The following is a 15675-nucleotide window of genomic DNA, read 5'->3' as shown; positions in this document are numbered from 1 at the left end:
CAGGGGCTCCACTCAGAAATATACCAGTTTAGGGGCACGGTGGCACAGTTGGTAGTGCTGTCGCCTCACAGCTAGAAGGTCCTGGTTTCGATTCCCGCTCGGGGAGCTGTGGGCGCTGGCGGCGTGTTTCCTCCTCCGCGTCATCAGTGCCCATACCCGAAGGCGGGGTTGGCGAAAGGGCCTTTCTGTGTGGAGTTTGCATGTTCTCCCCGTGTCCCCTAGGGTAGGTACCCTCACAAAAACATGCAGTAATCCTGGTCTCTAAACTGCCTGATGGAGGGGAAAGGAACTGGTTGGAATAACGTGTTCCTTCCACGTGCTACGTCCAACCAGGGAAACTCCCCCCTGTCAGGTGTAAAGGAGCAACTTGGACACTCAAGCATGAAGGAAGCATGAGTTCAAGTCCGTTGCTCTCCCCAGGTTGGCGGAGGGTGTGTAGAGCCCAGGATCACATTAGATGATTGACACAGGGGTGAAAAATGGGTTACAAAATCGTGGGATACAAAATATATTAAAAATATATATATATATACCAACCGTAGTATTTTCTACGTAGTCATTGCCCCCCCCCCCCCCTTTCATTTTTATTTACCCATTTATTTATTTATTTGTATTTTTTTAATTTTATTTCAGTTATAGTTGATTTCATTAATATACAATTTGTGGTTTTTACTATTTTTTTATTGTATTTCAGACTTTTATATTTTATACATGAATGTTGAGTACTGGTGTTACTAATGTGTAAATAATAATCATACTGGAGGTGGTGTACATTATGACGAACGTATACATCCATGTGGTACTTTGACCTGACACACACACACACACACAACATGCGTGCACGCAAACACACACGCGCACGCGCACGCACACGCACACACACACACACACACACACACACACGTCAATGTTTAAAGGGGGAATGACTCAGCCCTCGGGAGATAAGAACAGCATAAGTGTGATAAGAGTTTTTATATACAAAAACGCTATACTGTACAAAACGTTTAGACATTTAGTCCACTCACATTTATAACCAAAGTACACCCTGGCTTCTGTCTGGGAGATATGTGGGTTAGTGCTTTGATTCTAAATATCATACACCCTGAAGTGAAAGAAAATATGTATAAATGATCAAAATAAATGAAACACAAAGGTCATGTATTGCCTTTAGACAATCAAAATCAGTTGGAAATATTACATACAGTACAATACGGCATTGAATGTGATGTCACTTCATGTTGATACATGAACACTATCAGGAAATAAAAACGTGTCAAAAAGGTTGCAGATCCATGACTTGACTATAGCAGGTCACCCGCATGACCTGAATGCTGTACTGTCAACATAATACATGTTTGGAGTATAATCATAATAAACAAACTAATTTTGTATCATGATAGGTAATTGAAATGTATTACTAGTATATTATGAATCACTAAAAGTAAAAACATTCCTCTCCAAATACAGGTCGAGCGGTTACATTACAGGCACCTGGGATACAGCAACTTTGTCTGTTGGTGTTGGAGTTACGTGGGCAATGAAGTGAGAGTTGTCCTCCTATCCTGTGTGGTGATCCGTGTGAGACAGGAATTCCCCAATCTTAGAGTATATATGAATAGAGAAGGCACCCAGAGGAAACCCTGAGGCGAAATGGACATAGTGGCCGAATGAAGGTATTGCAGCCTGGCCCCAAACACATGAACGCGCTGCCGTTGACGATCATTGTGCACGTTCACGATGACACGTGAACGCTGTTTCATACGTGAACGCACCCGGAACGCACGTGAACGCGTGCAATGATAGTCAACGGCAGCGCGTTCACATGTGTTTGGGGCCAATCCATCCCAGAATGCAATCTGTTCCTACCCGGAAGGAGGAGTGAAATCGCCTCATGCGCTTTTGAGCAACTTAATGCAAGTGGATGGAAGGAGAACTCGGATGTCTTCTCTATTCATATATACTCTAAGGTGTTGGTTATCTTTGGCCTATACCAAGCTATGTAGATGTTGGTGTGTTGGTTATCTTTGGCTTACCAAGCTATGTAGAGGTTGGTGTGTTGGTTATCTTTGGCTTACCAAGCTATGTAGATGTTGGTGTGTTGGTTATCTTTGGCTTACCAAGCTATGTAGAGGTTGGTGTGTTGGTTATCTTTGGCCTACCAAGCTATATGTAGAGGTTGGTGTGTTGGTTATCTTTGGCTTACCAAGCTATGTAGAGGTTGGTGTATACTCGATAACCGCTATTGAGCTCTATCCCAGCTGTGAAGTGTCTCCCCCCACCCCCCCCCCTCCCCCCATGACCCAGGGTTTGCAGAAAATAAATGCTGGAAAAGTGCTTCTGGTGTCTTCATTTAAGACTTTTCATTGTGCTATTTTAAGAAATTGCTTCTTACTGTAAGATTTTTGGGGCTTATTATTCTTTTTGGATTAAGGAAAAAAATCCTATTAAGAGAACGTCTTTCCTAAATAACATAGTCTTCATTGCTTAAATTAAGCTAACCCTTGCTTTATAAACAGGCATTTTTGTCTAGTTTTGAGACTTGATATGCTGTTTCAGGGGGTAGAACTTTGTTGCTAGTTTTAAGAATTCTAAGCAAGGAAGAAATGCTTACCCCATTGGCAGATTTATTTGCTTGATATGAGACAATAAGGCTAGAATTGATTATTTTTTTTCTTAATTTAATCAGCCTGTTATTTGCAGTGTGCCTCTCTGTACCGCCGCATCAGACCGGCAGCCATTGGCTGGAGACCCTCACCCTCCTTCTCCGTGAGCACTGACATGAGCACCTGCCCATGCTCATTGCCCACGTTGGTCAGCCAGGCAGTCGTGTCTGCAGCAGCGCCCGCAGGTTTCTTTGTCATCTAAAAAGAAAAATATAACAAAACAGACATTAAAAAAGGACTGGCCTGTGATGTCAACTTCCAGTGTTGACCGTGGTGGATCACTGTCTGTACTTGCATCCCCTTCTCCCCCACACCACCAACTACATGTCTTTGCCGAAAATAGCCGATCTACAAGCTCTCAACACAACGGATTTTGAGCTTGTAGATTTGCTATTTTTGCTAGGGTGTCAGGCTTAACGTGAGTGATAATAAATGCTGTTATAATGAAAGCTTGCCCTCTTGGTGGAATCCATCTTCAGTATCTCCCCAAAGATGGAGGTGACCCTGGCCTTCGCCTCCTCCAGCCTGGTGCAGGCGTCCCTGACGTAGGCAGAGAGGAGCCATGCCACACAGGGAACCGTGTGCATGGGAGGCAGGGCCACCTGACGGACACCAAGCCAGTCTGGAAACATGCGGAGCACAGAGAGGTAGAGCATGGAGAACGACATCCACTCCTCAGTGTGCTGCTCCAGGAGGTGAGCGCGCAGGTGAGACGGACTGTTGCCAAGAGTCCGCTCCCTCAGCGCTGTCACCACCCGCTTGTCACAGGACAACCTGGGACAAAGATTCAAGACTATTTGTCACACACGCACACAAGTATATATGCTGTGGATTATTTTAACATTAGATGCTCCAAAAACTGTCCATTTGGTCTGCTTACTTGTATGTGAGAACAGCTGGGAATTCCCTCTGGTGAGGAAGGTCCAGCTGCTCTAAGATGTCCTGTGCCCAGGCTGCCACCTTCTTGTGACACGAACTGCACTCCAGGTACTCCGTGCCCATGAAGTACCAGCCGTTCGTGTCCAAGACCCTCCGGACAGTCTGGTACAGCCCAGCGGAGCAGAGATGCGCCTTGCAGGCGGCGCACTTCAGCTCGCATGACCAGAACCTGTTCAAGTACAAAACATATTCAAGGCAATGAAAAGCCTAGCTATGGAAAGCATCACAACACACTGCACAAAATATCCCATGCACATCATACTTTTTGGGCACCCAGAGGAAGAAGGGGCGCTGGAACCACTCGTTGGCTGAGGCGGGTGGCTGCCCGTAGCTCTTCCGAGGTCCAGGGGGGAAGGACCACATCTGCCTGACCTCGGCGAGCTCAGACCTTGTTCCCGTCCAAGTGAACAAGGTCTTCCCCAGCCAGTCCTGCTGACAGAGTCCTCCTCCACCCTGCCGGAAGCAGCTAAAACAGCAATGTCAGTCAGTCAGTACACACACACACACACACACACACACACGCACACGCACACACACACACACACACACACACACACACACACACGCACACACACACACACACACACACACACACACACACACACACACACACACACAGAAGTCCTGGCTTCTTTAAAGGACAGACTCAGTCACTCACTGACACACTCAGACACTCTTTCATGTGGAGCTCAATCTCCATGAGCACAGCAAGAAAGCGTGTTATACCTTATTACACCGTGAGGCCAACATGACAATGTGTTGATTTGCATTTAGCCTCTAGGTACTATGTTAGTGAAATGAGAAATGGCACAGCATGGGGACAGAGAGTGATATGAGTGGTGAATGAGGGTGAAAACAATTCGTTTTGGTTGGATGTGCTATAAAGACGGTGCCTCTTAGACAAATGCAACACAGCTACATGTAGTACAGTGCAGGGAACTACTCTAAGTCAGTGGTTTCCAAACACTTTAGCCCGTGACCCAAAAGAGAAAAATTGTGTTTGCCCAGGACCCAAACTAGTGAAAACAGCAGATCTGCAAGCTCACGATGCGGCGCGAAACTTGTAGATCAGCTATTTTCACTCATTCTTAAACATTTGATTTGTAATTTAGGGAGTGTCTTTGATCTCTCTTTTATTTATTCATAAAATTACTGTGATAAAAATAATTGTAATATATAATTATATAAAGGAACCCATGAGAATGTGCCTCCAGCACACAAATGGGTTCCGACCCAGTGTTTGGGAACCACTGTTGTAAGCCACAGTTTGATTGCATACTTTAGTAGGCAGAAATACAACAGTCCAAGCATCATAGCCCATGAAGAGATGACTAAATGACATGGTGGAACCAGCCACATTAAATCAGCCACATTAAATCAGCCACATCAATTTCCCAGAGGAGTAAAAAGCTGTGCAGCTACAGATGACTAACCAGATGGATTACCAAACTTACCTTTCTGTTATCCCTACTGATATTACCTTTACCACAATCCATGTTATCCATTGACAGACAGCTAATAAATATAGATGACATTAACAGGCATTGTTATAAAAACTATATGCATTTATTTATGTATGGGGTGTGTAAGTGTGTGTGTGTGTGTGTGTGTGTGTGTGTGTGTGTGTGTGCGCGCGCGCTCGCACGCAGGCACAACATCACAGAGGATAAAAACACAATAGAGCATTAAGTCTTATTTGAAGGTGGTCCTCAAACTTATGATCGACACTCCTTGTCAGTGGACTCATACAGAGCCTTGTAGGTGACCCCCTTGTTTTTATACTGGGCCAGCATCACCATCTCCTCATCATTGGCCCTTGCTGGCAAAGACCCCTCCATGGCCCTACACACTCTGATGGCAGGAGCTCAGCCTGGCTGAGAACCAGCCAGGTGGAGTTGGGGTCTCCACCAGCTTGGGTGATGCGTGCCTTGGCCTCCTTCACCACATCCACAGCAGACTTCACCTTCGACCCCGAGGGTGACTGCTGTATTTCAGCAGCCACCCTCTTAGCTTCAGGTGAAGCCTGGAGGGTGAGCTCCATGGTGAAAGGCTCAGTCCGGAACACTGGACGGAAATCCATTCTGAAAACTGAAAAAACAAGGAAACAGTTAAAACCATGGCACACTGGAAAGGTGGGACATGCAGATATAGCATAATAGCCTGTGTCCATTACAGATAGTACTAACAGGTTACAGTACTAGTGAAAAAAAGAAAACTCAGCTATTGATTAAAGTGCCTAGAATTGCATGTGAATACAGTTATAGCTTTTGCTATGTACATTATGAAAGGTTTAAAAAGAGCCAATCTACAATCTGAACACGATAGTTGGAACAGACACATTTACAGCAAACACATTGAAGAAAGATAGTGTCATATGAATAATACATTTATAAGTTTAATACATTTTATGAACTTTATGCAGAAGAGTACGGCATCTCAGAACTCGATGCAACAGGAAAGACAGGACAGAACATCTTACAGGACAGAGCATCTTATGAACTCGATACAAACAATCTTATGATCGTGATGCAGACAGGAGGACAGAGCATCTGAACGTGATGCAGAAGATGGTAGAGAATCAGATAAACAAGAGAACAGCTGAGCATCTCACAAACTTGTCCATGTCATAGACTCTAGGAAGTCTAGGCCTAGGGATTAGAGACCAGCGGATGGCGTATTTAGCCGCGGATGCCACGGTTAACCACAGTTTAGGGTCGGTTTAGGGTCAATGGAATATATTATTAATTAAAATTGGATAAACTGCGGGTGAAATAAATGGATGACATCTAATGTTATCTTAATATATCCATAGAATATCCATATAATATCCATACAATTCATAAAACATCCATAAAATAAAATATGTGTGTTTGTGTCTGTGACTGTGTCTCTGCAAGTGTTTTATTGTTATACATTGATTTGAAGTTGAACGTGATTTTTCATCTGGCACAAATTAGTCACCTCCTCCTAGACTCACACGTGTGCAGTGCGCTGGGAGCGGGTCATTTCTTTCAAAACAATGGAGGCAAACAAGACAGCAAAACTTGCCCAAGTGCGAGAGAAACTTAAAAATTTAAAACAAAAAAGAAGGTGGGGAGTAAAAGTGCAGCGTGGGAGAAATTCAGTGTAGTTGCTGATGATGACTCGAGCACTGGATATGTCGTGTGCAACAGTTGTGAGATCTTCTATGTGCATGATAGTCACAAGACGGGCACGTCTAACATGGTTCATCATCAGTGTGCCAATAAGCCTGCAGCACAACCACAGTCTACCCTGAAGTCCTATGTTCGTCGTGACAGCAAAGTGGAGCCTTTATTGTCTCGACATTCGACCATTTGAAACGGTAATCGGCTCAAGATTCTTGCAGCTGGCCCAATCGCTTGTCAACGTCGGAGCTAAATATGGTACTGTTGACGCAAGTGCAATATTACCCCACCCCACAACTGTCAGTGACAGGGCTAAACTACAGGCTGCACGCGGCAAAGACAAACTCGCTGAAGTCATCCAGAAAGCGATGGGAGATGGAGGGCTTGCAGTGACCACAGATACAGTATGTGGACAGACGAGTTCAACCAGAGGGCATACACATGTCTTACGTCACTACGTGGGTGAGAACGACCGTGGGGAGTGGTGCCTCGAGAGTCGGATTTTGACTACAGTTGAGTTCGATGCTAATAAAAAGAAAACAGCCAAGCATGTCCGGTAGCAAATAATCACTGAGTTGACTGCGTATGACATTCCAGCTAACAGAGTTGTTTTTGTCAGCGACTCTGGCCCTAACATTAAAGCTGCACTTAAAAATTACACATGGCTCCCGTGCTCTGCCCACATACTTAACACGGTGTTGAGGCATACATTCTCTGACAAGAATGCACCAGAACCTATCGCAGAAGTAGTGGAAATGTTGGATAAGTGTAAAAGCCTGCAGGGAACACATGAAGGTACATACAGATCGGTCGGTATGTTATATTTATGGAAAACAAGGGCAACTGCCAAGAAGAGTACGTTCATTTAGAAGCATGAGCACGGCGTTAGAAGGTGTATGAAAATTGATTCCTTAAATACGTTGAGGGAAGTGATTGATCTGAGTGGACTTGTTAGGTCATTCCAATCAGATGGAGCTTTAAATTTGAAGGCACGGCGCCCACTTTCCTTTTTTATCCTTGTGGGGACTGTAAAGTAGGGATGGTCCGTGTGTCTTAAATTATAGTGTGGTGTGTATGGGACAAGAAATTGTTTTAGGTACTGTGGATAAGGAAAGAAAATACATTTAAAAATAAATTGTAGCCAATGTGAGTGTCTTCTTGATTTAGGTGATAGCCAGTTTAAAGACTCGTACATGGAGCAATGGTGAGTTCTATATGGGCATCTCAGTATGAATCTACATAGGTTATTATAGGTGACATTGAGGGGGTAGAGGTTTGTATCGGTGGTGTTCTGATATATGCTACATTTTGTTTATTATTTTGTTAATGTTGGCCAGAATGGCTACTGGAGTTTGTTCAATTGTGCACACTTTGCGCTGGGAAGTTGCTGTGACTGATTGCACATTTCGTTGCTGCTAAAGTTGGCACTTTATATTCTCAAATTTGTTTATTATTTTGTTAATGTTGGCCAGAATGGCAACTGGAGTTTGTTCAATTGTCCGCTTGCGCTGGGAAGTTGCTGTGACTGATTGCACATTTCGTTGCTGCTGAGTGCCAATAGAATAGGCCAATCGTTGGCCTATTAGGCCCATCGTATTTTCTGTGAGACACGTGTTCAATCTGTTTTTATATAGGCTTGGCCTACGTCTATTTTGAATAAATAAACATGTGTTTATTTAAAACCAAAACCAGAGTACAGAGTACTTTGTATAATAATCTCATGTAGCTAAATATCCCATAGAAATGTCTTCTTGATTATGTGTGATAAATCCTCAAGGCTTACATATTTTATTCATTAATTCGTAATGACAGGATCGCCCACTCGTTCAGTTGTAGGCTGCTGTGCTGTTACAGTTCATAGCTGTAGTAGTCTATAATAAGTCTAGTCTACTGTGTTCTAAGCAAAATTATTAAATTCATATAGTGAAATGAGTCTTCTAGAGCTGCGCTTATAGAATCATCCTGCACCAAAGAAAAAAAGACGAATGGACAAAATACAAATCCGTAGGCTAAATCAACGCAGCGGCATCTCTGCAATCGCACGACTAATAAAACACTAACGGGGAATACCATAAAATAATAATAATAATTTGAAAGATGCGGATTTCGGGTGGTTGCGGATTCATAATTTGGATCAATTAATTAATGCGGTTGGATAACGGGCGGATCATTAATATGCACGCACGGATTTCTTTAGGGTGACAAAAAGTTCCTCCGCAAGTCTTTACTAGGGATGCACTGAAACCATTATAATTGAGCTATTGGTAGGTAATCATTAAAAATCTTAGATACTTCTTAGATATAAGAATTTGTACTGGGTATTGGCGACTATACTCAAACGTTGAGTAGTTGAAGCTCTTCTATTGCATATTCAACCAAGACTTTTTGTGTTTCTGGTGTGAGGGACCTGGTCAAATAATATGCAATTGGAGCTTTCCAATAACCTTGCAGCCCCACAACCATAAACTATAGGGCCGGGACTTTAACGTGTTAATTGAGATTAATTAACTACAGAAACATTATCGCGTTAAAAAAATGAACGCATTTTAATTGCACTATTAAAATGCGGAACGTTGTCACTGGACGAGTTTCAGACGGACGCTGAGATCACTTTGCTTGTCCCCGTGGGATTGGAAATAGGATTTAAAAGGCTATCCGATGATAGCGTTGATTACAGCACAGTTGTGTGCAATTATTCAATAAAGAATATGCATATCACCGCACCTCGTCAAGCCTCCAGTATCGGCTCGATGCGAAAATGTTGCACCAAGTCTAGCCTGGAAGCTAGCGTCAACAGTAGCCCTAGTCCATAGCGTAGTTAGGACACAGGAGGAGTTCTATGGTACTTAATTTGATCCTTTCCCCTCACACCCGCGGAAGTGCAGGCTGTGCAGCCCTTCTTAGAGTATATGCAGCCCCTCGTTTTTAACACAAAAAAGATGTTGAAAGCCTACTTTCCTCCTTCTAACACTATGGATCAGAGCTAACGTTATTCCAACTCCCAGTAGCAGTTCAAGGACCCGTCCAGATGACATGGTTTCTAACTAAACGGTTATGGCCAACTAAAATGTAAAATCTGTTATGGCTGTTACTGTATATGGAAGAAACACAGAGGTGTTTTCTTATGGTCATGTCACATATTTGCTGCACCAAGCCTGTGGAATGCATTCCCCAAACTCTCAATGACATGCCCCCACCATCCAAACCTTCAATATTGCTTTACCCAGCTATTTAATTTATTTAATTTGTCATTTAAGATGACACTTCACTGACTTCAGCTGTTGAATGGTAAATGGGGTGTGCACACAGTATTGTTAAGTGTATTATGAATGCCATAGTTGTACTACATTTTAATGCATCATATGCATGCCCAATGGGCACTTATAGTGACTGATAATCACACTGATTCATTATAACAGTGATTATAAAGCTTTTTAGGCCTACGACACCCTGAGGGCGAGAAGCACGCATCCGCCTGGGTGAAAGCAGACTGCTGGACGAGTGAGTGCTGGCTCTTTGGAATGGGGGGTCAGATCAACATGGAATGAATTCTGTACTGGCCATATATGGAGTGTGTCTTGAGTGTACAGGGGTTGATGAGGTCAAATCAACATATGGAATGTGAGAACAGGAAGGTCAGGTGGGGGTGGATCAACACATGGAATGTCATAACAGGTCAGCTCCATATATGGCGATCTAAAGCCCTAACCACACAAAAGGGTCAAGACGGTGACCACAGATCATGGTGACCCACTGACCCGTTGGTGTGGTTAGGGCTTAAGGGTTTGAGGTCAGATGTAGAGTCTCTCTCTCTCTGTCTCTCTCTCTGTGTGTGTGTGTGTGTGTGTGACCTTACTGAATGGTGAAATGCTAACCCTAATTTTGAGAACCACACGTCCGTGAGTGGGGAGATACATATTGGTGTGTTCGTCTCATCGATACCTACTCGTGGATGTAAGGCACGAAGTGTAACCCTAATTTTCTGAACCACACGGTAACCACATGACCGTGCGTGGAGAAACACATATCAGATTGTTCGTCCTGACAAGCTATATAACATACTAAAAGATGCGCCCCTAATATCCAATGGTTTTTGACTTAGAGGCCTTAGAGAGGCTAGACAAATAACAAAACTTTTTTTTCAACAGGACCAATTCCATTAAATCCAGCGTGAAAAAGTGAGTCAGACTAAGTATTTTTTGGAGAAATATATATATATATTTGTTTGTGGGGTCCAAAAAACGTGTCTAAAAAAAGATCTAAAATATTTAGAAGTTTCGTAGAGACTTGAAACCAATTCCATTGGATTCCTCGTGCTTCAGACATGGATAGACACCCTGGCCTAGATTTTGAAGGTGCGTTTTACCAGGTGGTGATACATAAATTGGCCTCGCTCTGCGCACATTCGTATTATGAAAGGCATATCGGCCCGTGTTGAACGCACTCGGCCCGTGTTGAACGCACACACATTATGGCATACCGCGTTCCTGAATATTTTAGCATTGTGGGAGTGTCCATATGTTAATTATTTTCGCTTTGCGCAATTTGCTATTAAGCCCCTTGACCTGAAAACACTCAGCGCATAACGATTAGACGTGGGTCTGACCACCTCATAAACGCAAAGAGCAATGTTTGATTTCACACGAGCGCGCAGTTGGTACACAAATGCACGTGCATGGGAAGTTTGGGAACACATGAACACACACGCTACTCCACGTCCTGACGTCAGTCAATCACGGTCACAGTATAAATACCACCACTCTCACATGTCCAGCCTGAGAGAGAACAATGGAGTATATACTCGGCAGAGAGTATGAGAGACGCCGCCGCCGTTCTGAGAGAGTCTACAGACAACAAAGGAATTATTTAGGATTGACAGGTATAAGGCCATAGCCTTCTTCTTCTTTTTTCTTCTTTGTTATTTGGTAATCCAACTTCATGAAGGCTGTGTGTGCGCACGTGTGTGTGTGTGTGTGTGTGTGTGTATATATATATATATATATATATTATAAAAATAATAATAGGCCTATATTGTTATTATCTCACAGAGACGCAATGCAGAGCTGAGCTGCGCCTCTCCCGTCAGGCAGTAACCAACATTTGCCATTTGGTCAGCAACGACATCGAGCCCGATGTCACCAGTCCCTTTGCTTTGCCAGTTGCTGTTAAAGTCAGTGTTGCACTATATTTCTATGCTGGTGGTTCATTCCAAAGTCACCTCAGCTCACTTGGAGGAATGTCACAACCTTCCGTAAGTCTGGCTATACATGCGGTCACTAAAAGCCTCCTCCGACACGCCCGTGAGTTCATCACGTTTCCCACAACACCTGAAAGCCAACATAGGGTGAAACAGGAATTCCTGGACAAGTATGGGTTCCCTGGAGTTCTGGGTGCCATAGATTGCACGCACATCCAGATTCGGGCTCCGGATGTGAACAGTGTAGCCTATGTGAACCGTAAGGGAACCCATTCCATCAATGTCCAGGTAGTTTGCGATGCACTTCAAAACATCACAAGTGTATGTGCAAAATTTCCTGGATCAAGCCATGACACCTACATCATGGATAACTCTGTCATACCTACAATCTTCGGGAGGGACCCCCCTCCTGACGGGTGGTTGTTAGGCGACAATGGTTATCCTCAAAAAACCTGGCTGATGGTGCCATATCAGGGGCCAACAACGGTGCGTGAGTTTTCTTTTAATAGAAAACACTCACGGGCACGTGTGGTAATCGAGCGAACATTTGGCGTGCTCAAAAACCGATTCGGCTGCTTGGACAGGTCAGGTGGGGTCTTGCAATACACCCCTCAGAAAGTAGCATCTTTCTTTGCCGTATGCTGTGTGTTGCACAACATATGCCTGCGTCATAGACTGGTGCTAGAAGGCTTTGATGAGGAGAGGTGGTTGGAACATTACCGGAGAGAGCAAGCAGAGCTGCATGTACCAGCTCCAAATGATGGGGTTGAGAATATAGTGCAGCGGGCAAACGCAAAGGCAGCGAGGGACCAGGTGGCAGATGATCTGTTGCGACGCGGTCGCCGTTAGTTGCCTGGTAAGCAAACTACAAACTTATTATTATTAATAATTATTTTTCTTAGCCTATCGTAATTTTTATTTATTTCAGACGGGAGACGCCAGCTCACAGTATGTAGCCTCCACATACTGGCACGCATTCCGTGCGTATATGGCCCTTTAGGCCTACACTCATTCCTGCAGAGCAGAGGAGCTGATCGAGGAACTTCAACAAGCATTTCAGGTCTTTATTGCACTTTTTATTCACTCATTTTGTAATTTTTCGTTTTTATATTTGGCAACATTTTTTTGGAATAGATTAAAAGTGATTTCGGGAATAAGAGTGACATTTAAGTTTGGAAACACTTTGTAGTTTGAAGTAGGCCTACTGTGGACATTTGCTGAAATCATGCACACTTTTTTCGTACAATCAAGGCCCTCGCCGGGAAACAGCTCCGAGACCCTTCTCTCGATTTGCAATTGCAATTGCAACTCACATGCGGAGGTGTGTTTATTCTGAAATAAAATAAATGCACAGAAAGCTGTTCCATTTTGCCAGACTATTAATGTACGGATATAATTAAACTTTGCTGTTTCATAACTTTGTTCAACTATTGATTCAACCCTCCGCATGGGGGTGTAACAAACAGGATAGTAATTGTGATTTAAACACACACCGTTATATTACTCAAACACACACTTCCTCCAAGTTGTAATAAGGCTCTCAAACATTCACTTATTTTCCGGCCATTTTATTACTAATAACTCATAACACACTCACACACGTACAAACATACTTCTACTAAACTTGTGTACAGTAAAAGCCCTATTTGCTTTGTCTGGCCCGTGTTTAGATATAGTTCAAATAGCTTCCACAACTAAATGTTCTTCAATCAATAGCACAAGATTCAGAGGTCGCGACTTCAGTCGCGTTAGTAGCATTAGGTAATAAACTGAAACACACAAAAGAAACACAAACACATACTATTAATTCACAGATCTAACGACTGCACAAGCGTATCACTATGACAGAGTATTTACCGTACTTATTAACACATTATAAAGACTCACGCAAACGCCATGATCCTGCTTTGTCACATTGCTTACGAATGAATAAAACGGGTCACGCGTATTTGCCTTGTCTCTGTGAGAGCACGCCTCTTCGACATCTGACACTTCCTTCCTCATGCAATTGTCATCACTTATTGACTTGTGTCCCACTAGTATGCGTCCAAAACATTCCTTCTAGCAGTAGGTAGTACAACACATTTTACCCCCCAATTTACTGTATTAATATCTACATCCCTGAGATACTGTAATTGGTTGATAAGAGGATTTCTGTTCTTATATAACACAGAGTATATCTATAGGCAGTGAACTTCCTTAGTAACACTAACATCTATACATATACAACACAACATGTAGTTACATATATAAGCTGGGTCGGCACTTAATATTATAATGAGCCCACCACCCGGAATAAACGCGACAATTAACGTCTCCCTTGTCTTCCTGTCTGCAGTTGAACTTAAACCATGACCTGTTCTTTCCTTGAACACATTTGAACTTGAGTTTCACTCGCACAGAAAACGGGTAAGCTTGTATTTAGAAATATTTATTTCAAATAATAATGACAGCTTTAGCTGTAAACGTATAAAAATAAATAATTTAAATAATATAAACATGAAAAAAGAAAAGGGTGCTCGTGCATGAGGTCAACATTAATCATTTTTTCCGCCTCGGCCCACGCAGGCATGGACCTCGACCACGGGAAGGACCAGGAGTCGGAGAATAACGGCGACGGGCCGCTCTGGTGTTGCTGCTGGGGGAAGAGCGAGGTTCCGATGCCGGTGGTGCTGGTGGTGGTGCAGATGGTGTAGCTGGAGGTGCGGGAGGAGGTGGAGGGGCTTGGGCCGTCGGAGGAGGGTGCCTTAACGATGCCGCATGAGCGAGCCGCTACCACGTTACAGCGCAGCGCTCCATGGCATTAGCGCTGCGCACGAGCGCTTCGGTGGCCCGCTCATGTGAGGCAGCGAGCCGTCCCAGGGTGTTCTCAATCATTTGGAACCCCGCCTGCTGCATGTCCAGGAACGGGAGATCCTCGTCCCTGGACAGAGCTTGACGGGGTCCCCGCCTGTGACGACTCGCTGCCTCGGTCGTAGGCACACTCCCCGACGGTCCTTCCCCCGGATCCACCTCCTCCTCCTCTCGCTCTTCCCCCGCTGCTGGCTCAGACTCCGACCCGCCAACCTCCTCCTCCTCCTGGTCGGATACAGCAGCTACGTTGGAGGCGGCCGAGGAGCCATCTGTGGAATTAATATTGAATAATGAAATTAGCTGCATTGTTTGACTGCATTCGTTGCAATACATTTAAGTTTGGAGATTTGTGTGATGGTGTCTCATTCCTTTCCAATGGGTAAATGTTGTTAGCTATAGGCTATGCATAGGATCCACATGTTCTCATTGTGAGATTGGCCATTATTATACTATTTATTAGCCATGCTATGTTACCGAGATGTGTATTCTCCCACATTACACCACCTGGTGTATAGGCCATGCAAATTAAAACTGAAGGCAGCGAAATCCAACGAAAAAATAAGGAATTGGGATAAGATAACCACACGAAGAAAAAAACACATGAATCTTCTGAAATCCAATTGTTAAAAAACCCCGAAAGAAACTGATGCCTTCCACTCTTTTTGGACTTATAGCCAATAACCCGTTTGATATTATTTAATTTCAAAATATATCTATAGCCATTTCCACCGTATATACGTGTAGAATTTACTACACGTGAATTTAGACAGGTAGTTGGCTGCAAGCTTGTTGAAGCTGACAAACATTGCAGTCCATGTGGTTATTATCTTGACCAATTCTTTTTAAATTTTTATTGCGTGGCATGCATGCGCCTATA

At 43.7% G+C, this 15675-nt stretch overlaps 1 protein-coding gene across 1 annotated transcript in view; it reads right to left on the bottom strand.

Moving 5' to 3' along the window:
* Positions 1-5643, bottom strand: part of LOC310875929 (polyunsaturated fatty acid lipoxygenase ALOX15B-like) — a gene marked incomplete at both ends in the record, with an annotated part of 36925 nt that extends 31282 nt beyond the window's left edge. Inside the window, 5 exons of the mRNA XM_083789363.1 lie at positions 2716-2861; positions 3119-3437; positions 3544-3771; positions 3865-4055; positions 5449-5643. Coding sequence (XP_083645489.1) covers positions 2716-2861; positions 3119-3437; positions 3544-3771; positions 3865-4055; positions 5449-5643 — 1079 coding nt within the window. The remainder of the gene's footprint in view (positions 1-2715; positions 2862-3118; positions 3438-3543; positions 3772-3864; positions 4056-5448) is intronic.
* Between the last annotated feature and the right edge of the window lie 10032 nt (positions 5644-15675).

Source organism: Protomyctophum parallelum (genome assembly GCF_964188405.1).
Source record: "Protomyctophum parallelum genome assembly, chromosome: 18".
Taxonomy (NCBI): domain Eukaryota; kingdom Metazoa; phylum Chordata; class Actinopteri; order Myctophiformes; family Myctophidae; genus Protomyctophum; species Protomyctophum parallelum.
The sequence above is the reverse complement of the archived record's forward strand: the minus strand, read 5'-3'. Positions and strand labels throughout refer to the sequence as shown.